The following is a 22,321-nucleotide window of genomic DNA, read 5'->3' as shown; positions in this document are numbered from 1 at the left end:
GTTTGGTTTAATTGTCCCCACATGGAATCAAATATTGGGATTTTCCCTTCATGAACTCCCAGTTTGGAGCCCCCAGCAGGGACCTGGAGGCAGCCCTGGGGCAGGAGCAGAGGCCTCTCCCCGCGGCCAGCAGAAAACTCTGCTCCAAAAATCCCAAACCCTGAATATTCCAAGGCAATAAACCCCTCGTTTGTTAATTTGTTTGTGGTGAGCGTGGCTGGGGAAACAAAATCCTGGAATGGTTTGTGCTGGGAGGGAGCCGGGCTGGAAGCCGTGCTCCTGTTTGAGGGGAAAAGCTGAATTTGGGGGACTTGGGGACAACGCTCAGGGCTCCCCCACCCCGCAGGGGCCGAGGTGTGGGGAGGGGGAAACAATTCCCCAGCAGGAAATTTCAGGTTTTAATGAGAGCGGGATCAAAAGCAGCCTGGAAAACAAGAGCAGCCTCATCAGGAGCCGCTGCTAACGAGCACCAAAGCCCGCTCAGGGCTGGGGAGCTGCTCGCTCTCCGTTGTCAATTTAAAGGCTGAGTTCCTCCTCTCCTCCAAAATCAGCTTTGATGCCTCTCCAATCCAGGTAAAAATAGCAACCCAGCAGATTCCCTGCGACTGAAACCTCCAGGGCAGCGTTTGTTTTAAGCGGTGTTTGTTTTCTCCCAAACAAAAGTGGCTTTTAATCATAGCAGCAAGGACTGAGGGAAGGTTTCTGGAGGTGCTTGGGAGGCAGGGAAGGAAGCCTGGGTGGGAAATGTTCAGAGCAGGGAACTGGGAATGGTTGGAGAGGGAGCTGTCCCTGCAGAGCAGCAGGAATTCCCTCATGGAAGGGCTGCTCCCGGTGGGTTTGCACGGAATTTAGGGCCGTGCTGACTGTCACGGTTTGGGGTGGGAATGCCAGAGCGGGTTTGGGTTGGAAGGACCCCAAAGCTCATCCAGTTCCACCCAGGGACACTCCCACTGTCCCAGAGGGCTCCAAGCCCTGCCCAGCCTGGCCTGGGACACTGCAGGGCTCCAGGGACAGCCACAGCTCCTCTGGGAATTCCATCCCAGCCCCTCCCAGGGCAGGAAAATCCACCCGAAGGAAAACCCTGCAACCCTCTGGACTCCTGCCTCGACCCTGCCAGGAGCCAATTCCCCCCCACGTGCATAAAATCCATCAATATTTGATGTATTTCTGTAAGAGACGCCGGTATTTTATTTACACAGGAAAATCACTGCTTAGCCCGTCGCCACCTGAGGAGCTGCTGGAGGCGGGCGTGCTTCCCTCGCCCTCCTGCCCCCGGGTGCGCAGGGAAGGGGAGCTGGCACTGCTGGCCTCAGCCTCCCGCTCAGGTTTTGCTGCTCCCCTGCGAATCCCACCCGCAGGAGAAGGGCTGCAGCAAATACAAATTTAAAAAAATTACAAAACTCGAGTCTCTCCATCCCCTTGCCGGAGGATGCTCAGCCCTGCGCGGCTCAGGGACTGCAGGATCCAGCAGCTCTGGCTGTCCCCAGCCCCGAGCGTCCCCTGGGGCGCGCTGAGGTGACACAGCCGGGGCTGCTGCGACAGGAGAAACCTCCAGAGGGGCTGTGGCAGCAGGAGGGCTGCGAGGGGTGGAAACACCAGCGGGAGAGAACGGATCCTTAATTGGCTGCAACCAAAAAATGACCATTTCACAAGGAAACCATGGGAACCTGTGGTAGCCACGTTGTTTGACGATTTAAATGGCACACAAAGCGACCTCTCCCCAGAGCTGGCGTGGCAGTCGGTGGCACAGCGTTCCCGGGGCTCTCCGGGTGGGAAATGGGCTCCACAGGTGCCCCTGGCACGGGCAGAGGGGAGCGCACCTCGCGCACAAATTAAAGCCTCATTAAGTCTCCCCCGTGATTGAGCCGGGCTTTGTTTGCAGCCGGTTTGTTTGGGTCCGTCACAGAGCTGGCAAATCCAGGAAATAATGAAATAACTGCGTTTTCATCCTCTCCTGATAGGGGAGTTTAATTAGTGCTGCATTTTCAATAGCTCGGATCCCGGCGCGGCGCAGATCCTGCCCGGATAAGGGGATGATGACTGGAATCCTGTCCTGCAGCCCGCGCTGGAGGCAGGGCTGCTCCGTTTCATCACGGCCGAGAAGCGCTGGCAGCTTCTGCAGCTCAGCCTCTCCCTAATTACATTTCTGGAGTTTTAGTAAATTGAAAGGGAAAACGCAGGAACAAAATAATTAAACCCGAGGAGGAAGTGAATATTAAAAAGCAGCAGCTAGTTAAAATTCTCGCACACAGCTCCTGTCAGAGCCGTCGGTTTAATCAGCTGCCCGTGGAAATCAAAGGGAGAGGGTGACACCTCCAGACCCGGGGGTACGGCAGCGCTTGGTGTCCCTTGTCACAGGGAAATGCCACCTGCCTGCTGCCATCCAGGTGGGAACTGTCCCTAGAGACGGGAATTCAGAGCTCTCGCTTCACACACGCCAAAATCCCCACCCCAGCATCCCAGGTTCAAGCAGCTGGAATTGTTTATTTATCACAGAATCGTGTCCCAAACACAAGAAGTGACAATAATTCTCTTCTCCCAGCCACTAAAGGGGACAGAGCTGAGCCTAAATAACTTTAGCAAAGAGAGGTGAAACCCCACCTCCATTTCCACAGGTGCCCAATTTAATTTTTCACTTCCTGGGAACAAGAGGATTTTGATCAGGAGATCCTGAAAAGGAACTTGACTTGCCCACTGCAGAGTGACACTTGGCCAGTGCTGGATCAAAGGAGGATTTCTGTTTGTTCTGCTCACAGAGAGGCTGCCGGGGAGGAGGGGGCATCTCTTTGTTGTCTGCAAAACTGGTGCTGCAATTTCCTCTGCTACTTCAGCTCTGAGAGGAGAAACACATCGCTAAAAATCCGCAGCTTAGGTGGGGATATAAAACGGGAATGGAAGAGGCATGAAAGGCGGTTTCCAGGAGAAGCGTGTGGCCAGCACGGGAATGCAAACACCAGCCCTGCACCTCACAGAGCCATTTCTTCATCAGCACAGCATCACCTGCTGCTCTGTCACCACGGGCAGCACTCGGGGACACGAAGGAATGCAGCAGCACCCGAGGATTGCTCAGAGGAGGATTCGCTTGCCAGGAAAACCTGGGACGCTGTGGAGAACATTCCCAATCATCCAGCAGCCAGCCGTGGGTGGACGTGGCAGCCCCTGGCCAGGAGCAGCACTTCTCACCTGGGAGAAGGAGAGAGAAGACAAAAATATTTCGCATTTCCCATCGCAATAAGCGTGGCTGTGCTGTGGAACCTGGGTAATTCTGTTCTTGGGGTGCTTTGTGTGTGGTGGAATTAATTCTCCCTGGGGCTGGAAGTGAGGAGGGGAAGGCTGCTCTGGATAAGCTTCTCTACAAATCTTCAGGTAATTAAGGACTGCTAACAACGACATCTTTGCTTCACTGGTTACAAACCACTACAAAGTAGCAGAGAAGGGCCATACCAACAAATTAATTGCTTCCTGTGCTTAAAATGTATAAATAAGTTTAAAAGTTTTGTATCAGCGTGGGTGTGGAGCAACTTTGCCAGCCACACACCAGCCTGGGCCAAGAAGAAAGCAAGGCCTGACTCGATAACACTGAAAAATGGGTGGAGTCTTATTTCTCACAGTGTTTCTGGAGGACTTTGGTAACACTTCCTCACAGAGCTGTGAGGGGAAACAGCACCCGCCATTCCCTCAGGCAGCCAGGCCCTCACGGAGCCGTGAAGGAAGGAGAGGTGGTTCCCGCCATTCCCTCAGGCAGATGTCCCCTCACGGAGCCGTGAAGGAAGATGGTTCTGGCCATTCCCTCGGGCAGGTGTCCCCTCATGGAGCCGTGAGGGAAGGAGAGATGGCTTCTGCCATTCCCTTGGGCAGGTATCCCCTCACGGAGCCGTGAGGGAAGATCGTTCCTGCCATTCCTTCGGGCAGCCAGGCCCTCATGGAGTCATGAGGGAAGGAGAGGTGGTTCCTGCCCTTCCCTCAGGCAGATGTCCCCTCACGGAGCCGTGAGGGAAGGAGAGGTGGTTCCTGCCATTCCCTCAGGCAAATGTCCCCTCACGGAGCCGTGAGGGAAGGAGAGGTGGTTCCTGCCATTCCCTCAGGCAGATGTCCCCTCACGGAGCCGTGAGGGAACATGGTTCCTGCCATTCTCTCAGGTAGGTGTTCCTTCATAGAGCCGTGAGGGAAAGGGAGATGTTTCCCGCCATTCCCTTGTGCAGACAGGCCCTCATGGAGCCGTGAGGGAAGATGGTTCCTGCCATTCCTTGGGCACGTGTCCCCTCATGGAGCCGTGAGGGAAGATGGTTCCTGCCATTCCTTGGGCACATGTCCCCTCATGGAGCCGTGAGGGAAGGAGAGATGGTTCTGGCCATTCCCTTGGGCAGGTGTCCCCTCATGGAGCCATGAGGGAAGGGGGAGATGGCTTCCGCCATTCCCTCGGGCAGATGTACCCTCATGGAACCGTGAGGGAAGCAGAGATGGTTCCCGCCATTCCCTCAGGCAGATGTCCCCTCACGGAGCCGTGAGGGAAGGAGAGGTGGTTCCCGCCATTCCCTCAGGCAGCCAGGCCCTCACGGAGCCGTGAGGGAAGGAGAGGTGGTTCCTGCCCTTCCCTCAGGCAGATGTCCCCTCACGGAGCCGTGAGGGAAGATGGTTCCTGCCATTCTCTCGGGTAGGTGTTCCTTCATAGAGCCGTGAGGGAAGGGGAGATGTTTCCCGCCACTCCCTTGTGCAGACAGGCCCTCATGGAGCCGTGAGGGAAGATGGTTCCTGCCATTCCTTGGGCACATGTCCCCTCATGGAGCCGTGAGGGAAGGAGAGATGGTTCTGGCCATTCCCTTGGGCAGGTGTCCCCTCATGGAGCCGTGAGGGAAGATGATTGCTGCCATTCCCTCAGGCAAATGTCCCCTCATGGAGCCGTGAGGGAAGGAGAGGTGGTTCCCGCCATTCCCTCAGGCAGCCAGGCCCTCACGGAGCCGTGAAGGAAGGAGAGGTGGTTCCCGCCATTCCCTCAGGCAGATGTCCCCTCACGGAGCCGTGAGGGAAGATGGTTCCTGCCATTCCCTCGGGCAGGTGTCCCCTCATGGAGACGTGAGGGAAGGGCGCTGGCACGCCCGGAAACCTCCCCAGGGAGGGGGAAAGGCGGTGCCGCCTGCGAGGGCCGTGTGGGGCAGGGCTCTGTGGCGGACATGTGGGCAGCGAGAGCGCCGCCCGCGCCGGCCCCGCGGTGGAACGGCGCTGCGACAGCAGCAGCCGGTGCCGAACGGGAACAGCGGGGCGGCGCTGCCGGACGGGCATTCGCCAGCGGGCAGCAGAGGGGCAGGGCAGCAGAGGGGCAGGGCAGCAGAGGGGCAGGGCACGCCCGCCACAGGGCGATCTGTGTGCGGGAGCAGCACGGACGGGACCGGCCACAAAGAGGGGCAGCGCCACAGCGCATGCGCAGGAGCCGGCCCGGCCGCGCGTGCTCGCGGCGGGGGGGAGCGGTCTCGCGCGACGGGCGCACGGCTATAAAAGGCGGTGGGCGTGGCCGGCGGCGTCAGTCCGGCAGTGCGCGTGCGCGGCCGTGAGGGCAGCTCTGGGCAGCGCCATATCCCCCCCCCGCCGCCCCGGCACCGCGCGCATGCGCGCTGAGCTGCTGCGGGCACCTGCGCAATAGTGATCCCCGGGTCGCGCTCGGCGGAGACCGGCCCGGGAGGACATGCTGCCAAATAGTGATCCGTGGCTGCTGGTGCTCTCCTGAGGGGGCTGCGGGGTCCGGGGCCGTCCCCACACACCGCACCTGCCCGGGCACCGCTCCCCGCCTCCCTCCGGCCTCCCAGCAGCGCCGCACCGCCGGCGGGGCCGCTCCTCGGGCCGCGAGGTGAGAGCGGAGGGGAAGGAGTTGTGACGGTGGGGGGGGGGGGGGGGGGGAGCGCAGGGCCTGAGGGACGGTGTGGGGGGGGGGGGGGGCGGCGGGGAAAGTTGGGGACAAACCTGGAGCGGGGATTCCTGGAGATCGCCAGGCTGGGGGCCGGGGGCTGCGGGGAGCCTGGAGCCGGCTGGGGGAGCACGAGCGGGCCGGAGTGCGAGCGGCGCCGTGAGGAGCAGCAGCAGCGGGGGTGACAGCTTGTGGCCTGGCCGCACCGGGAGCCCGGCCCCGGGGCAGGAGCCCAGCCGGGCTCGCCGGGAGTGGGAGCCGGGAGCGCGGCTGGGCTCCCCGGGCGGCTGTCGGGCCTGTGGTGCTGTTTGGAGGAAATGGTGCATCATCCTGCAGTGGGGAAAGGGAAATAATTCCCTTTGCCGGGGAGCTGGGGCCATCCTGGAGCACAGTCTCTTCCAAGCATCATCCGCATTCCTGGTGTTCCAAAGGGAAAACAGAGCGCCTGGAGTGGGAGCTGGAATTGTCTGGGTCTGACAGGAGTTCTTAGAGGGGCAGGAGGATCTCAGGTGTGATGAGATCTGCTGTCAGCTCGCTCTAACTCAGCATGGCTGAATGTGTTTGTGTTGTGGTTCTAGAGCATCGTCCTGACACAAGGAAAAGAAACACTTTTCCCTCATTTCCTCTTTTTTTCACTTCGCCTTTGGAGCTCTAAGTGGTGGCTTGTTGTGAAGACCTGTGAGAGTTTGAAGAATGACACTTATTTATGCTTTATAAAACAGAACTCTAAACCCTGAATTCTTTCAGTATAACATCCACCTGATTTCTCTTTCAGTGACATTTTCCAACCAGCTGCCCACATCGACTTGGTGTCATTTTCTCTCTTGTTTTGTTGCAACCTGAAGAAAAAAACAGATGGGTTTTTTTTTTCCCTTTTTGTTATTTTGTTATGAGTGAGATTGAGCTCAGGGGGTGTCATCCTGTCCCTCCATCAGCAGGGGACAGTGGCACAGGACTGTGCCCATCAAATGGAAACTGCTGCCACATTTCACAGCCTCATTCCCTGGAGTGGAGTTCCTCTTGTAAAACTACCCCTTTTCTCCCCAAAATCCCGGGGATTTGGGCACAAACACAGGTTAAAGTGAGAGCATCGCTGCCAGCCCAGCCCACACTGAAGTGGTTAAAAACTCTTGATGTTTGTGCCCTCCTTACCCCAGTTTCCTGCTGCTTTCCTGTGGAGGAGGCTGCGGTGCTGGCCCTGTCCCTGCTAAATGTCAAACCAGTTAACTGAGCAGCTCCTGGCCCAGTTTGCACTGGGGTTGATCTGGGAGTGCCCTGGGCCTCTCCTGGGCAGGGGCTGCGCGTGTTCCCAGTGGGATTGTTGTGCTGGGCACGTCCCAGCCTCGCTCCTGGCAGTGCCCAGCCCTTCCCTGCGGGGTTTGCTGCCCGCCTGGGATGGGGAATCACCCTGGAATCCCCTGCAGGGTTTGCTGCAATTGGGAATTGGGAATCACCCCAGTGCCAGGGTGATCCCTGTGGGGTTTGCTGCAATTGGGAATAGGGAATCACCCCAATGCCAGGGTGATCCCTGCAGGGTTTGCTGCTCACCTGGGAACTGGGAATCATCCCAGTGCCAGGGTGATCCCTGTGGGGTTTGCTGCAATTGGGAATAGGGAATCACCCCAATGCCAGGGTGATCCCTGCAGGGTTTGCTGCTCACCTGGGAACTGGGAATCATCCCAGTGCCAGGGTGATCCCTGTGGGGTTTGCTGCTCACTCCTGGGAACTGGGAATGGGGAATCACCCCAGTGCCAGGGTGATCCCTGCAGGGTTTGCTGCTCACCTGGGAATTGGGAATCATCCCAGTGCCAGGGTGATCCCTGTGGGGTTTGCTGCAATTGGGAATCACCCCAATGCCAGGTGATCCCTGTGGGGTTTGCTGCAATTAGGAATCACCCCAATGCCAGGGTGATCCCTGTGGGGTTTGCTGCTCACTCCTGGGAACTGGGAATGGGGAATCACCCCAGTGCCAGGGTGATCCCTGCAGGGTTTGCTGCTCACCTGGGAATTGGGAATGGGGAATCACCCCAGTGCCAGGGTGATCCCTGTGGGGTTTGCTGCTCACTCCTGGGAACTGGGAATCACCCCAGTGCCAGGGTGATCCCTGTGGGGTTTGCTGCAATTGGGAATTGGGAATCACCCCAATGCCAGGGTGATCCCTGTGGGGTTTGCTGCCCACCTGGGAATTGGGAATCACCTGCAGGGTTTGCTGCTCACTCCTGCCCACCTGGGAGCCCAGGACCATCCCAGTGCCAGGGTGATCCCTGCAGGGAGCTGGCAGTGCTGCTGCTGTGCTGGGGGAGCTCCACGCTGGGAATTCCTGGGAATTCTGTGGGATCCTGCTCCCAGCCGGTCTGCTGCACGGCTGGAGGGTTATGTAAGATCTCTCTGGCTCCTCAGCCTCGCTCTGCTGGGCTCTGCTGCTCGGTGCAGGGAGGGAACACGGCAGAAACCTGTCGGAAAATGGAGAAAGCCCAAAATAAACAAACAGGAGCGGCCAAATCCCTGTCAGTGAGGGAGCTGCTCCTTGGTTCTCAGTCCGGGAGCTGCTGCTGGCAGTCTGTGCTCGGAGCTGGGAGCCCTGGAATGGAAACGTGTGCCCAAGTGCAGGAACACCTGATGGGCAGGAAGCTGCTGTGGGGTGAGGTGTTTGTACCCCCCAGGAGGCAGAGGAGCTGCTGCTGCTCACAAACTCAGCTGGGAACAGACTGGATTCTTTTTGTTGTTGTTCTTGTGTTTTTAAATGTCCCTTCAGTGCTTGCTGTGGGAGGAAGTTGAGTGGAAATGGAGTGTTGAGCTCTTCTCTCTGGTGAGCAGGGACAGGACCCGAGGGCTGTGTCAGCAGGGATTTGGGGTGGATTTTAGGGAATTAGGGTGGATTTTAGAGAAAAGCTCTTCCCCCAGAGGGTGGGGAGGCACTGGAACAGCTCCCCAGGGAATGGACACATTCCCAAGGCTGCCCGGGGATGGGATTTTGGGATGTCCTGTGGGTGATCCCTGTGGGTTTGTGCTGCTCCAGGAGAGGTTCTGGAAGTCTCTGTGCTGCTGTGCACGGCTGAGGAGGAGGAGGAGCAGCAGGGGTGAGCTGGAACTGGGGGGGCTGGCGTTGTTTTGGGGTTTTGCCTCCACGTTTTTAGGGCTGGAAAGGCACCAAAGCTGTGGTCAGTGCAGGGGAATTCTGGGGAACTCCTGGGTGTCCTGGAGGGAATTCTCTGGCTGCAGGCAGGGCTTGCACTGCTGTGATCCGAGGTGTCGCTGGCCTCACGGCTCCAGGGAATTTTAGACATCTGTGGAGTTTATAAAGTTTATTTTTAGGCATCTGTAGAGTTCATAAAGTCAGGATCGTGGCAGGGATTAAACATTCCCATCTGGAAGGTGCTGGTTGGCCATGGATGCAGCAGAACCCAGGAGGATCTGCTGATTTTAGAGAAAATCGGGCTGAAATTTTCTTATTGAGAGTTCGGATCAGCTTTTCTCAGCCTGTGTTACAGATCCTCCTGGGGAGGTTCTGGTTTAGGCTTTAAAGCTGGCTTTAGGCACGAGTACAAGGTTTAAGTTGTGCATTTGAGGCTGGGTCTGGTGTCACACTCGGGCTGTGAATTAAACACAGCACTGCTGGGGCTTTGAAAATTGATCCAGCTTGTGATAACAGGAATCATTTTCCAGCAGCAGAGAACGGCCTCGTGCACACCTGGGACAGAATTAAACACAGCAGAAGTCCAGAGGTTAATCTGAAAATGGGCTTATTTTAGATATTAGGGGTCCTGTGAGGTCAGAAACATTGGTGAAAATGCTCTGGAGTGCTCAGGGTATAAACACTGAATTTGAAGGCATTTGGGGACATCTTGGCTCGTGTCATGCAGAGACTTTTCAGCAGGTGAACTCCCTGCCTGGGGTTTCCTGCAGGGCACAGCCCCAGGGCCAGCAGAGCTCTGCCCTTTCATTCCCTGCCCCTTTCCCATTTCCCATTCCAAAGCCAAGTTTCTGCTGTCCTTGCCGAGCCTTTGAGGGGTGCAGGAGGAGAGGAGCTTTTCCTGCTCCGTGATCCCGTCCTGCTCCCCCTCCCTTTGATGCTTTGCTGGCCCCAGGAGCAGCCACTCAGCCTTTGAACCCCTCACTTAAAAATCTCCTTCCTTCCCAGCCTCCCCTGAGCTCCCTTTCCGTGAATAAACCTGGCTGGAAGTGGAAATTCCCGGGGATTTCTGCTGCCTTTCTTAGGAGGGAGTTGGTTTATCCGGAGAGGCAGAAAATGACCGATTTTTGGGGCAAAAGTCCTGATTCTGGAGTCTGTTCTGGGATTCTTTGTTGGGTTTCTGTGCCCACCCGTGGCAGGTGAGGTCTCGGGGATTTCCCTGCTCAGGGCAGAGCTGAGCTCTGGAGCCAGGAGGGGATTTTGGCAGGACAGGGTGACAAGGGAACATTTCCTGTGCTTCCCCAGGTGCTCTGGCTCTGCCCTGGATCGAATGTCTCCATCTGGAAGTGCTTGGGAGTGGGGTGAGAATCGCCCTGCTCTGAGCTGTGATTTTAACTCTGGCTCGAGCCAGGAGTTTGTTATTTATAGCCAAGGAGTAGCAAACTCTCACTGTACACAGGGGGCCATAAAATAATATTTTCTGTTTTGTTTCCTGTGTTTTGATATTCCTGCCTGTGCCTGACGTGTGCCCCTGCCTCTCCTGAGCCGTGATATCTGAATTATTTCCCAGATATTTCCCTCAGACCTCCGTGCCTGCCGTGCTTTTCCATGCAGCTCCCGTGCAGAGGTGCCAGCACCGCTGGGGAGGTGACACCTGGTGACATCTGCAGTGTCCTGAGAATTCCCTGTCAGGGAGCACACCTGGCTCTGGCTGCAGGTTTCATTCCCACCTTCTGGCCAGGGATGTGTGCAGGGATTGTGGAACTGCTGTTTCAGGGGACTCCAAAGTTATTTTAACTTGGTTTTATGTCTTCTTTTAATCCATCCTTTTAACTCTTCTTAAATAGAACTTTTATTTTCAGAGATCAGAATACCTTGCGTGGCAACGAGTAAAAAGGTGTTAATTACCAACTAAACCACTGAAATTTACTGCAATTTTAACAACAAAATCCAGTTTCATGGCGTGCTCTCATGGTTTATTTATTCATTCCCTGCGTTTCCTCCTGCTGCAGCCTTTCCATCCCTGACCATCTTGTAGCTCAGCGTGCAGACAGGTGGCCAATCCCAAAAACCCTGCCTGCCTTCCCTGGCTGCTGCTCCTGCTGGAGGAATCATGACCCGTTGTGTGAGAGGTGCTGCAGGACACAAAGCTGGGAGCAGAAGGCTCAGCCTGGGCTCTTCCCTCTGCCAAATCCCGGGCTCCAGGCTGGCCTTTGGGGTGCTTTGTGTGTGCTGGAAATGTTTCAATGGAACCTTCCAGTGTAACATCACATTTTGAAGGTGTTTAGAGAGGAGAGAGAAATTTGTGTGCTGGGAGATTGAACCCCTCAAGCTGGTTTGGTTTGTCCTCAGTTCTGATGGTTTCTGTCCCTCTGTGCCCCCCAGGTGCAGCTGAGCCCCCATTTCCATCCTGGCTGTTGATTTTGGTGGTTCCTCTCTCCCTCTCTCTCCTCCCAGGTGACATTCAGCCCTATTTCCATCCTGGCTGTTGATTTTGGTAGTTCCTGTCTCCCGCCAGGTGAAGCTCAGCCCCATTCCCATGCTGGTTGCTGATTTTGGTGTTCCTCTCTCTCCCAGGTGCAGCTGAGCTCCGTTTCCATGCTGGTTGTTTATTTTGGTGGTTCCTCGCTCTCTTTCTCTCTTTCCCCCAGGTGAAGCTCAGCCCCATTCCCGTGCTGGTTGCTGATTTTGGTGTTCCTCTATCTCCCCCAGGTGCAGCTGAGCTCCCTTTCCCATGCTGGTTGCTGATTTTGGTATTCTTCCCCAGGTGAAGCTCAGCCCCATTCCCATGTTGGTTGCTGATTTTGGTGTTGCTCTCCCCCAGGTGGAGCTGAGCTCCGTTTCCATGCTGGTTGCTGGTTTCTGTGGTTCCCCCCAGGTGAAGCTCAGCCCCATTCCCGTGCTGGTTGCTGATTTTGGTATTCTTCTTCCCCAGGTGAAGCTCAGCCCCATTCCCATGCTGGTTGCTGATTTTGGTGTTGCTCTCCCCCAGGTGGAGCTGAGCTCCGTTTCCATGCTGGTTGCTGGTTTCTGTGGTTCCCCCCAGGTGAAGCTCAGCCCCATTCCCGTGCTGGTTGCTGATTTTGGTGTTTCTCTCTCCCAGGTGCAGCTGAGCTCCGTTTCCTGCCGCCTGTGCCCTGCCCGATTCCAAGCTGGCGATGTCCAGGGTGCCGAGTCCCCCCCCTCCGGCTGAGATGTCCAGCGGGCCCGTGGCCGAGAGCTGGTGCTACACACAGGTCAGCTCTCCTGGGCTGTGATCCTGGGCTGTCCTGGGCTCTGGGGGGCTGTGCTCATGGCTCTGGGGGGCTGTGGGGCCTGCTGGGTATGCAGGTACTCACAGGGAGTTACACACTGCAGTTACACACAGGTCAGCTCTCCTGGGCTGTGCCCCTGTGCTGTGCTCCTGGGCTCTGGGGGGCTGTGGGGCCTGCTGGGTGTGCAGGTACTCACAGGGAGTTACACACAGGGCATTTACATGAGGGAGTTACACACTGAAGTTACACTCAGCAATCACACTCTGCAGTTACACACTCTAGGTACACACAGCAGTTGCCCACAGAGCAATCACTGCAGTTCCACACAGGGCAGTTCCACAGCAGTTCCACAGCAGTTCCACAGCAATCCCAGCAGTTCCACAGCAGTTCCACAGCAGTTCCACAGCAGTTCCACAGCAATCCCAGCAGTTCCACAGCAGTTCCACAGCAGTTCCACAGCAGTTCCACAGCAGTTCCACAGCAATCCCAGCAGTTCCACAGCAGTTCCACAGCAGTTCCACAGCAGTTCCACAGCAGTTCCACCAGCCCCACGCTGCAGCTGTCACACAGGAGCAGCCGATGCTCCCCAGCCCTGCAGGAGCCCCTGGAGCCATTCCTGCAATTGCAGGTCCCCCACCCAGAGCTGGGGGCTGCACTTTGTCCCTGTGGGATGGGCAGGGCTGACCCTAAAGCTCCTGTTCTCTCCATCCAGATCAAGGTGGTGAAGTTCTCCTACATGTGGACCATCAACAACTTCAGCTTCTGCCGGGAGGAGATGGGGGAGGTCATCAAGAGCTCCACCTTTTCCTCTGGAGCCAACGACAAACTCAAGTGGTGAGGCCCAGGGAGAGGGGTTCATCCCAGCTGGGCTGGGCTTGGGGGCAGGGCAGTCCATGGAAACATGGTTGTCCTGCACGTGAAACCCCCTGTCTCAGCAGTGTTTGCACACAAACCAACATCTACCCTCACAACAGATTGCTGTGAGGAGCCCAGGTGAGGCTGTGAGGGCACAGCCCATTTCACCCTCCCACTTCCAGCCCCTCTTACTCCACGGGGTTCAAAAGTGAATTTTTCCTGCTGTGAATTCCCTTTCTGTGAGTGGCAGCTTTTTGTGGCCATGGAGCACACAGGGATGAGGGAAGTGCCAATGTCCTCTCATTGCTTCTGCCTCCTCAGGGTGACCTCATTTGGGGCCTTTCCCTTTCCTCTAAACCTTCCTTATCTTCCCTGAGGCCTCAATCATTTCCAGTCACTGAGAGTGGACTTTGCTCAGAGCCTGTGTCTGCTCTGAGCCGTGTCCTGGTGCATCCGTGGGCTCTGAATCCTGGTTTTATCCTGCTGTTGAGTGGTTCAGAATTCCCCTTTTCAGTGCCACTGGTGGGAAAGCAGCCCCTGGCTGAATTGTATCCATGGGATACAGTGTGGGTTCCCTCCTTCGGGTGGCAGAGCTGTGCTTTCCTTGGCCTGCTTTGTTCCTGTCACCTTTGTCCCCTCTGCTCTCAGCCCCCCCTGCAACATCTGGATCTGTGGATTTGGTCCCTGTGTGTGGGAGCTGTTCATTATCTGTCTGCTTTTTGTTCTTGGTGGATTCTGTGTCATGTTTCAGGTCATGGAAGAGCCTCTTCCTGCCTTTTCTTCACACAGGAGGAGTTTTTCCTTTTAACCCTGGTATTTTTTTTGTTGAAGAACCACCAGCCTTCCAGAAATCCCTTGTTCCTTGCAGCTGCCTCCTGTGGCATTTTATCAACCATTTCTCTGCATTTGTTGCACTTCCTCGAGCCCATTGCCTCCATTTTATTTATTTCACTTTCCTTTGTGAGGATTGGTATCCAGGGGGCTTCTCAGTGATTCCAGCCCTTCTCCCTGCTCTTTTCCCTGGGGATTTGGTGGGCTGCCCAGAATTCCTGGGGGTGTCTCTCAGCGTGGGGGTGCAGCTGTACCCCAGCTCTGCTCCTTTCAGCCCCCCTGGGGCTCAGGGCTTGTTTTCAGCCCTTGTTTGCTGTGCAGAAGAGACAATCCCACAGTGCCCTTCCTCTGGAGGCATCCCTGACCTGCTGGCATTCCCAACCCCCCTTTCCAGGTGTTTACGTGTGAACCCCAAGGGCCTGGACGAGGAGAGCAAGGACTACCTGTCCCTGTACCTGCTGCTGGTGAGCTGCCCCAAGAGCGAGGTCAGGGCCAAGTTCAAATTCTCCATCCTCAACGCCAAGGGAGAGGAGACCAAGGCCATGGGTGAGTGAGACCCCTCAGGGGAAGTGAGACCCCTTCTGGGGTGGGTGAGACCCCTTTGGGGCAGGAAACCCCTCCTGGGGTGAGTGAGACCCCTTTGGGGCAGGGAAACCCTTCCTGGGGTGGGTGAGACCTCTTTGAGGGAGGGAAACCTTCCCTGGGATGAGTGAGACCCCTCAGGGGAGGGAGACCCCTCCTGGTGTGGGTGAGACCCTTCCTGGAGTGAGAGAGACCCCCTCAGGGGCAGGGAAACCCTCCCTGGGGTGGGTGAGACCCCTCCTGGGGTGAGTGAGACCCCTTTGGGGCAGGGAAACCCTTCCTGGTGTGGGTGAGACCCCTCTGGGGTGGGTGAGCCCCCTCCTGGGGTGAGCTGGGCCAGGGTTTGGGCTTTGCTGAGCCCCTGGCCCGGGTTAAGCCAGGCCTATCCCGCAGAGAGCCAGCGCGCCTATCGCTTCGTGCAAGGCAAGGACTGGGGCTTCAAGAAGTTCATCAGGAGAGATTTCCTGCTGGACGAGGCCAACGGGCTCCTGCCAGATGACAAACTGACCCTGTTCTGTGAGGTGAGCCCTGCTGCAGCCCCACAGAGCTCCCCCAGCCCCACAGAGCTCCCCCAGCCCCACAGAGCTCCCCCAGCCCCACAGAGCTCCCCAGTGCAGGCAGGGCTGGTCCCACAGAGCTCCCCCAGCCCCACAGAGCTCCCCCAGCCCCACAGAGCTCCCCCAGCCCCACAGAGCTCCCCAGCCCCACAGAGCTCCCCAGCCCCACAGAGCTCCCCAGCCCAGGCAGGGCTGGCCCTTCCCTCACCCCCCTCACAGGTCAGGCTCACTGCTGGGTGTTCTGACCCTGGGGCGCTCTGCTCTGCCTGTGCCTTTTTCCCTGGTTCATCCCTCTGCCTTTTGGCTGCTTCCTGCTCGGCTTTTCCCTGGAATGGTGGTGGGAATTGGGCAGGTTTGAGGATCATTTCCTGGTGCTTTGGTGTTCCCATCCCTCTGTTTGTGCTCCTTGATTTGGGGCTTGCTTGGGATAATCACAGCCTGGATCTGCCCTGGGAACTGCCCTGCTCAATAAGAGAGCTTCTCTTTATTTCCTTCAACGTGTCTGCACAGCCAGCAAAGAGAAAAATGTGAGAAAAGAGGATTTTGCAGTAATCACCATTTTCTGGTCATTGTGTTTGTGTTTTTCTACAACATCGTTATTATTTCTCTTGTGCTATTCCAGGCAAAGATGCAGCCAGTTATTTCCAAACCCAGAGATTTAAGTTGAAAAACCTTAATGAGCAAATAGAAGCTCTAATTTAGTGTCTTCAGAGCTTCTTCTGCCTCTCTCCCATTGTCTTTTTAACTGCAAACCCCCTCCTGGAGCTGTTTTTTTTTTTTTTATTTTTCTACCAGAAGAGAGCAGAACAAGTTGTTCTCTTCTTGCATCTCCTGCACTTTTTTTCTGGGAGTCTTTTCTTTTGCTGTGTTTTCTTTCAGGAATAAAAGAAGGGCTTCAAAGTCCTTTGACAGCTGGGATTTTTGGAGGGGTTTTGGTTTGGTTTTGGGGTGGTTTTTTTCAGGTTTTGGCCATCATAATCATGCACATGTTTAAACAAACAAACATCTCAAGGATGTTTGATCAGCAGCAGAAATTCCTAGGGATGGAGGGAGCCCTTCCTTGAGCACAAAATGGGAGGGGAAAGGAGAGTCTGGCATGGCAGAAACAAATCCTTACCTAGTTTGGCATCCATGGCTGGGATCCTTTCCCTTTTCCTTCCTGCTTCCCTTCTCCTTTCCTGTGGAGCTTCCCTGGCTGGCCTTGCTCTCCCTGGGCCCCTGGTCCTGAACAGAACTGGAATTTGCCTTGGGCTGGACAGCAAATCCAGGGAATGGCCTCACCTCTGCACCAGCACTCCTGGCTGCAGCAGGGCACAGTTAATCACTGAGTTTTGCTAATTGCCCTCTGCTGCAGCTGATTTACCCGGGTTTAACCAGGGCTGGTGCTGCCCAGGCCCTTCTGGAGCAGGGATTGGGAACTGCCTCCCCCAATGTCCCTCACTGTCTGCCGTAAGCCGGGCTTTGCTGAGCTCGGTCTGCAGTGGGGTTTAATTGTGCTGTGGAATGTTTAGCTCTCCTGGAAGGAGAAGCAGGAGGGCACTGAGGGGTCAGCCACTGCCCTGTGGGGTCTGTGCTGGGCTCGGGGAGCTCTGTGTGTCCCTGGTTTCCCCTGGAGTGCTGGCTGCTGCATTATTGATTGGGGAGGTTTCACAAGGATGGAAGGAGAAACTGGGTCAGGTGTGGTGTCTGGAAAAAATCAGGAAAGAGCAAAAATCTGGTTCCACTTCCTTCAGAAAGCTCCTCATGGACTGCATGGACGTGCTGTCAGAGTGGGGCTGGGAGGGAAATCCCCCGGTGGGGTTTGGGGTGTGGGATTTGGGATGGACACCCCGGTGCAGGGATCTGTGCCAAGGATCCTTTAAGAGTGGGAGCTTTTAACCCCTCGGTGCCTGAAGCGAGGGCTGGGGGGGCCCTGGGAGCAGAGGAGGGGCAGTGGCAGTGTCCCTGTGCCCAGGTGAGCGTGGTGCAGGACTCGGTGAACATCTCGGGCCAGAACACCATGAACATGGTCAAGGTGCCCGAGTGCCGCCTGGCCGACGAGCTGGGCGGGCTCTGGGAGAACTCGCGCTTCACCGACTGCTGCCTCTGCGTGGCCGGCCAGGAGTTCAAGGGCCACAAAGCCATCCTGGCAGGTGGGTGTGCCCGGGGCTGGGGCATGGGCTGGCTCGGGGGATTGTTTGGGGTGGAGGGAGTGGTTTGGGATGGGAGGGAATGGGGAGAATGGTTTGGGATGGAGGGAATGGTTTGGGATGGAGAGATTGGAGGGAATGGTTTAGGATGGGGGAGTGGTTTGGGGTGGGGGGAGTGGTTTGGGGTGGGGGGAGTGGTTTGGGGTGGACAGAACGAGGGAGTGGTTTGGGATGGAGGGAATGAGGAGAATGGTTTGGGGTGGGTTGAGTGGTTTGAGATGGACAGAACGAGGGAATGGTTTGGGATGGAGGGATTGGTTTGGGATGGAGGGAATGGGGGGAATGGGAAGGAATGGTTTGGGATGTAGGGATTGAGGGTGTGTGGGGAATGGGGGAGAAGTGGTTTGGGATGGAGTGAATGAGGGGAAGGGTTTAGGATGGGGGGAATGGGAGGGAATGGAAAGGTTTGGGATGGACGGAATGGAGGATGAATGGTTTGGGATGGAGGGAATAGGGGAATGCGGAGGAGTGGTTTGGGATGGAGGGATTGATTTGGGATGGAGGCAGTGGAAGAATGGTTTGGGATGGAGGGAATGGGAAAATGGGGGAGGAGTGGTTTGGGATGGAGGGAATGGTTTGGGATGGAGGGATTGGTTTGGGATGGAGGTGATGGAGGGGAGTGGTTTGGGATGGAGGGAATGGGGGGGATGGAGGGAGCTCAGAGCTCATCCATGGCAGGGACACCTTCCACAATCCCCGGGTGCTCCCAGCCCCATCCAGCCTGGCCTGGGACACCTGCAGGGGTTCAGGAGCGGGCACAGCTCCTGTGGGAATGCCATTGCCCCGGGCAGTCCCTGGTGGGCAGCGCTGGGGCTGGGGAGGTGCTGGCAGCAGCAGGCAGGCCTGGCAGGGGCTGCAGCATTCCCAGCCAGTCCCGTTCCCCGCAGCGCGCTCCCCGGTGTTCAGCGCCATGTTCGAGCACGAGATGGAGGAGAGCAAGAAGGTGAGAGCCAGGGGAGGGCCTCGCCAGCAGGGAAAGGCCCTGCCCAGCTCATCCCTGGGGATCCCCCTGGAGCTGCTCCTGTCACACAGGGGCACCTCTGCTGAAGGGAGCAGGGAAAGAGGGACCCGGGGTCAGCTGTCCCTGTGCTGCCGGGGGAGGAGGCTGGGAGACAGGGAGAAGTGGGGAATGGGATACAGCTTGGAGTTGTTCTTGCTCCATCCACATCTTTCCTTTCCCCCCTCCTTTTCCCCCTTCCTTTTTTCCCCCTTCCTTTTTCCCCCTTCCTTTTTCCCCCTTCCTTTTTCCCCCCTCCTTTTTCCCCCTCCTTTTCCCCCCTTCCTTTTTTTCCCCCTTCCTTTTTTTCCCCCTTCCTTTTTTTCCCCCTTCCTTTTTTTCCCCCTTCCTTTTTTTCCCCCTTCCTTTTTTTCCCCCTCTTCCTTTTTTTCCCCCTTCCTTTTTCCCCCTTCCTTTTTCCCCCTTCCTTTTTCCCCTTCCTTTTTCCCCCTTCCTTTTTCCCCCTTCCTTTTTCCCCCTTCCTTTTTCCCCCTTCCTTTTTCCCCCTTCCTTTTTCCCCCTTCCTTTTTCCCCCTTCCTTTTTCCCCCTTCCTTTTTCCCCTTCCTTTTCCCCCTTCCTTTTCCCCCTTCCTTTTTCCCCCTTCCTTTTTCCCCCTTCCTTTTTCCCCCCTTCCTTTTTCCCCCCTTCCTTTTTCCCCCCTTCCTTTTCCCCCCTTCCTTTTCCCCCCTTCCTTTTTTCCCCCTTCCTTTTTTCCCCCTTCCTTTTTCCCCTTCCTTTTTCCCCTTCCTTTTTCCCCTTCCTTTTTCCCCTTCCTTTTTCCCCTTCCTTTTTCCCCTTCCTTTTTCCCCTTCCTTTTTCCCCTTCCTTTTTCCCCTTCCTTTTTCCCCTTCCTTTTTCCCCTTCCTTTTTCCCCTTCCTTTTCCCCCTTCCTTTTTCCCCCCTTCCTTTTTTCCCCCTTCCCCCTTCCTTTCCCCCTTCCTTTTTTTCCCCCTTCCTTTTTTCCCCCTTCCTTTTTTTCCCCCCTTCCTTTTTTTCCCCCTTCCTTTTTTCCCCTTTCCTTTTTCCCCCTTCCTTTTTTCCCCTTTCCTTTTTTCCCCCTTCCTTTTTTCCCCTTTCCTTTTTTCCCCCTTCCTTTTTTCCCCTTTCCTTTTTCCCCCTTCCTTTTTCCCCTTCCTTTTTCCCCTTCCTTTTTCCCCTTTCCTTTTTCCCCTTTCCTTTTTCCCCCTTCCTTTTTCCCCCTTCCTTTTTTCCCCTTTCCTTTTTCCCCCCTCCTTTTTCCCCCCTCCTTTTTCCCCCCTCCTTTTTCCCCCCTCCTTTTTTTCCCCCTTCCTTTTTTTCCCCCTTCCTTTTTTCCCCCTTCCTTTTTTTCCCCCTTCCTTTTTTTCCCCCTTCCTTTTTTTCCCCCTTCCTTTTTTTCCCCCCTTCCTTTTTTCCCCCTTTCCTTTTTTTCCCCTTTCCTTTTCTTCCCCCTTCCTTTTCCTCTCCTTTTCCCCATTTTCCCCTTTCCTTCTCAAGTTCAGCTCCCCATAACCGATTTCCCTCTGGCTCTGAGGGGTTTTGGGGTAGGAGCAGCCCTGGAGCCCCTTGGCAGCCCCCAAAAGGCTCCGCTTGCCCCTTGCAGAACCGGGTTGAGATCAACGACGTGGAGCCCGAGGTGTTCAAGGAGATGATGTGTTTCATTTACACTGGCAAGGCCCCAAACCTGGACAAGATGGCTGATGATCTGCTGGCAGCTGCTGACAAGGTAAACTCGGGTTTATGGGTGCTGGGGAGCTGGAATGCCGTGGGATTTCCTTCCCCCAGTGCTCCCAGAGGCCTGGGATGGACAACTGAGGCTTCCAGGGAAACCTGGAAACACACCTGGACCAGCAGGTGACAGAGAACACACCTCATTTTTAAGTAGTTTTGGAGCTTCCAGAGGACTCTGCTGCAGATCTTCCCATTAAACCATCAGGATTTTTGCTCTACTGCTCATTTTTAAGGAGTTTTTGGAGCTCCCAGAAGAGCCTGTTCAGCATGATCCGAGCTGGGCTGAGGAGACAATTACAGAGCAGACCCAGGGATGTTTTTCCATGTGGTTATTCCCAAATCCCCGGAGCAGTGCAGAGTCTGGACAAACAGTTCTCCTCCTGCCCTGCCTCCTGTCAGCCCTGAGGCTCTGGAAACCCAGGAGTGGGAAATGGTGTTGGTTTTCCTGCTGCAGTGCCAGTCCCTGCTGCTCCTGGGAGCTGCTGGAATTCCCTGGGGCTCTTCCCCTCCCTTTGCAGCCCCAGAGATGGGAAGGAGAGCTCTGTTAACCCCTGAAAATCCATCATTTACAACCCAAACCATTCCCTTTTTCTTCTTTTTTCCCTTAGAAGTGGCTCAGTGCTAGGGAAAGACCCAATCTGGAGCCTGAATCCTGGGATTTTTCCTGCTCCTGGAATCCTGGGATATTCCCTGCTCCTGGAATCCTGGGATTTTCCTGCTCCTGGAATCCTGGGGTTCTGCCCTGCTCCTGGAATCCCGGGGTTCTGCCCTGCTCCTGGAATCCTGGGATTTGCCCTGCTCCTGAAATCCTGGGATTTTCCCTGCTCCTGGAATCCTGGGATTTTCCCTGCTCCTGAAATCCTGGGGTTCTGCCCTGCTCCTGGAATCCTGGGATTTTCCCTGCTCCTGGAATCCTGGGGTTCTGCCCTGCTCCTGGAATCCCGGGGTTCTGCCCTGCTCCTGGAATCCTGGGATTTGCCCTGCTCCTGAAATCCTGGGATTTTCCCTGCTCCTGGAATCCTGGGATTTTCCCTGCTCCTGAAATCCTGGGTTCTGCCCTGCTCCTGGAATCCTGGGATTTTCCCTGCTCCTGGAATCCTGGGGTTCTGCCCTGCTCCTGGAATCCTGGGATTTTCCCTGCTCCTGGAATCCTGGGGTTCTGCCCTGCTCCTGGAATCCTGGGATTTTCCCTGCTCCTGGAATCCTGGGATTTTCCCTGCTCCTGGAATCCTGGGGTTCTGCCCTGCTCCTGGAATCCCGGGATTCTCCTGGGCTGGGGGTGCTTTGTGCCCCTTTGTGTCCCTGGGCTCCATCCCAGGCTGGGGCAGGGGGAGCAGCTCCATTCCAGCTGGGATTGGGGTGGGAATCAGAGCCAGGAGGTTCCAGGAGTGCTCACACCCAATCCCACATTTATCCAGCATCCCAAGGTATTGACTGCAGGAGCAGCACTTAGGGCAGGGAGAGCTTTAATTCTGACTTTCCTGCCTTTTAACACAGCTTTGCTTTCCCTTTCACTTAGGGCAGGGAGAGCTTTAATTCTGACTTTCCTGCCTTTTAACACAGCTTTGCTTTCCCTTTGTGTGCCTTAAAAGCAGGAATAAAAAACTCCTCCATGAAAGCACATCCAGTATTTACCCCGGGGACTGAAGCAGCTCCCTCAGAGCTCTGCTGTCTCTTAGGAAAAAGCTGTAATTAGCCCAAAACCAACCAAAATTCAACTTCAGGAGCTCCCAGTGCAGGAGGCTGGGGGAGCTGAGGTGGAATTAAAAAAGGAAGAAGGGGAAATGTTGCTGCTCAGAGCCACAGCGGCCACTCGGGGCCAACAATGTAATTAAAAATGAGTTATTTGTAGCAAAAATGAAACTAAAAAGTGGCTACATGGAGGAGAATGTTCCATCTGCAGCAGGAGAGTACCCGGCTTTATTTGTTACATTTTGAGCCTCTGACAGGCAATTATCCAAACTCATGGCTGGCCCCATAAACTGCTTTATTTATTGAGGACAGATTAGCAAAGAAATTTGATTTGCCCTCTCAATTTGCCAGAGAAAACTCCGAGTGCTCTGCCTCTGTTATCAGCCAGGCTTCAGGAAAATGGGGTTCATGAGCTGGAATTCTGCCTTTAAATCCAATCTCCACAGGGGGAAATCTCAGTCAGAACCTAAATCAATTAGCCAATTAATCAATTTATAGTGATGGAGCTGATCCCATGGCAAAGATCCCACAAATGGATCCCAGCTCAGGGCACAGAACATTCCAGGGAGCAAACCTGAAGTGGAGGAGCAGAGCTTGAGGGTTCCCACCCCCTGAATTCCC

The 22,321-nt window shown here is 55.8% G+C and overlaps 1 protein-coding gene and 1 long non-coding RNA gene across 2 annotated transcripts; one reads left to right on the top strand and one right to left on the bottom strand.

Moving 5' to 3' along the window:
- Nucleotides 1-2,525: 2,525 nt before the first annotated feature.
- LOC135286670 (uncharacterized) lies at nucleotides 2,526-7,296 on the bottom strand. The gene is made up of 4 exons (XR_010350789.1): nucleotides 7,052-7,296; nucleotides 6,659-6,738; nucleotides 5,956-6,575; nucleotides 2,526-3,183 (listed from the first exon to the last, which is right to left on the bottom strand). It is a non-coding gene; the product is annotated as an uncharacterized LOC135286670 (long non-coding RNA).
- On the top strand, nucleotides 5,529-20,143 carry SPOP (speckle type BTB/POZ protein). Its single transcript, XM_064399788.1, has 8 exons — nucleotides 5,529-5,842; nucleotides 12,136-12,268; nucleotides 12,999-13,120; nucleotides 14,367-14,518; nucleotides 14,948-15,075; nucleotides 17,066-17,243; nucleotides 18,188-18,243; nucleotides 19,881-20,143. The coding sequence occupies exons 2-8, from the start codon at nucleotides 12,191-12,193 to the stop codon at nucleotides 20,133-20,135; spliced, it is 969 nt and encodes a 322-aa protein (XP_064255858.1). The 5' UTR covers nucleotides 5,529-5,842; nucleotides 12,136-12,190; the 3' UTR covers nucleotides 20,136-20,143.
- Nucleotides 20,144-22,321: the final 2,178 nt, after the last annotated feature.

The sequence above is a fragment of the Passer domesticus genome, chromosome 27 (assembly GCF_036417665.1).
Source record: "Passer domesticus isolate bPasDom1 chromosome 27, bPasDom1.hap1, whole genome shotgun sequence".
NCBI classification, from domain to species: Eukaryota; Metazoa; Chordata; class Aves; order Passeriformes; family Passeridae; genus Passer; species Passer domesticus.
The sequence above is the reverse complement of the archived record's forward strand: the minus strand, read 5'-3'. Positions and strand labels throughout refer to the sequence as shown.

Excerpts from the sequence above, each read along its gene's own strand:
- SPOP (XM_064399788.1), top strand. The coding sequence starts at position 12,191 with ATGTCCAGGGTGCCGAGTCCCCCCCCTCCGGCTGAGATGTCCAGCGGG. Across the intron at positions 12,269-12,998 it reads AGAGCTGGTGCTACACACAG|ATCAAGGTGGTGAAGTTCTC; the intron begins GTCAGCTCTCCT and ends CTCTCCATCCAG. Across the intron at positions 14,519-14,947 it reads AGAGGAGACCAAGGCCATGG|AGAGCCAGCGCGCCTATCGC; the intron begins GTGAGTGAGACC and ends CCTATCCCGCAG.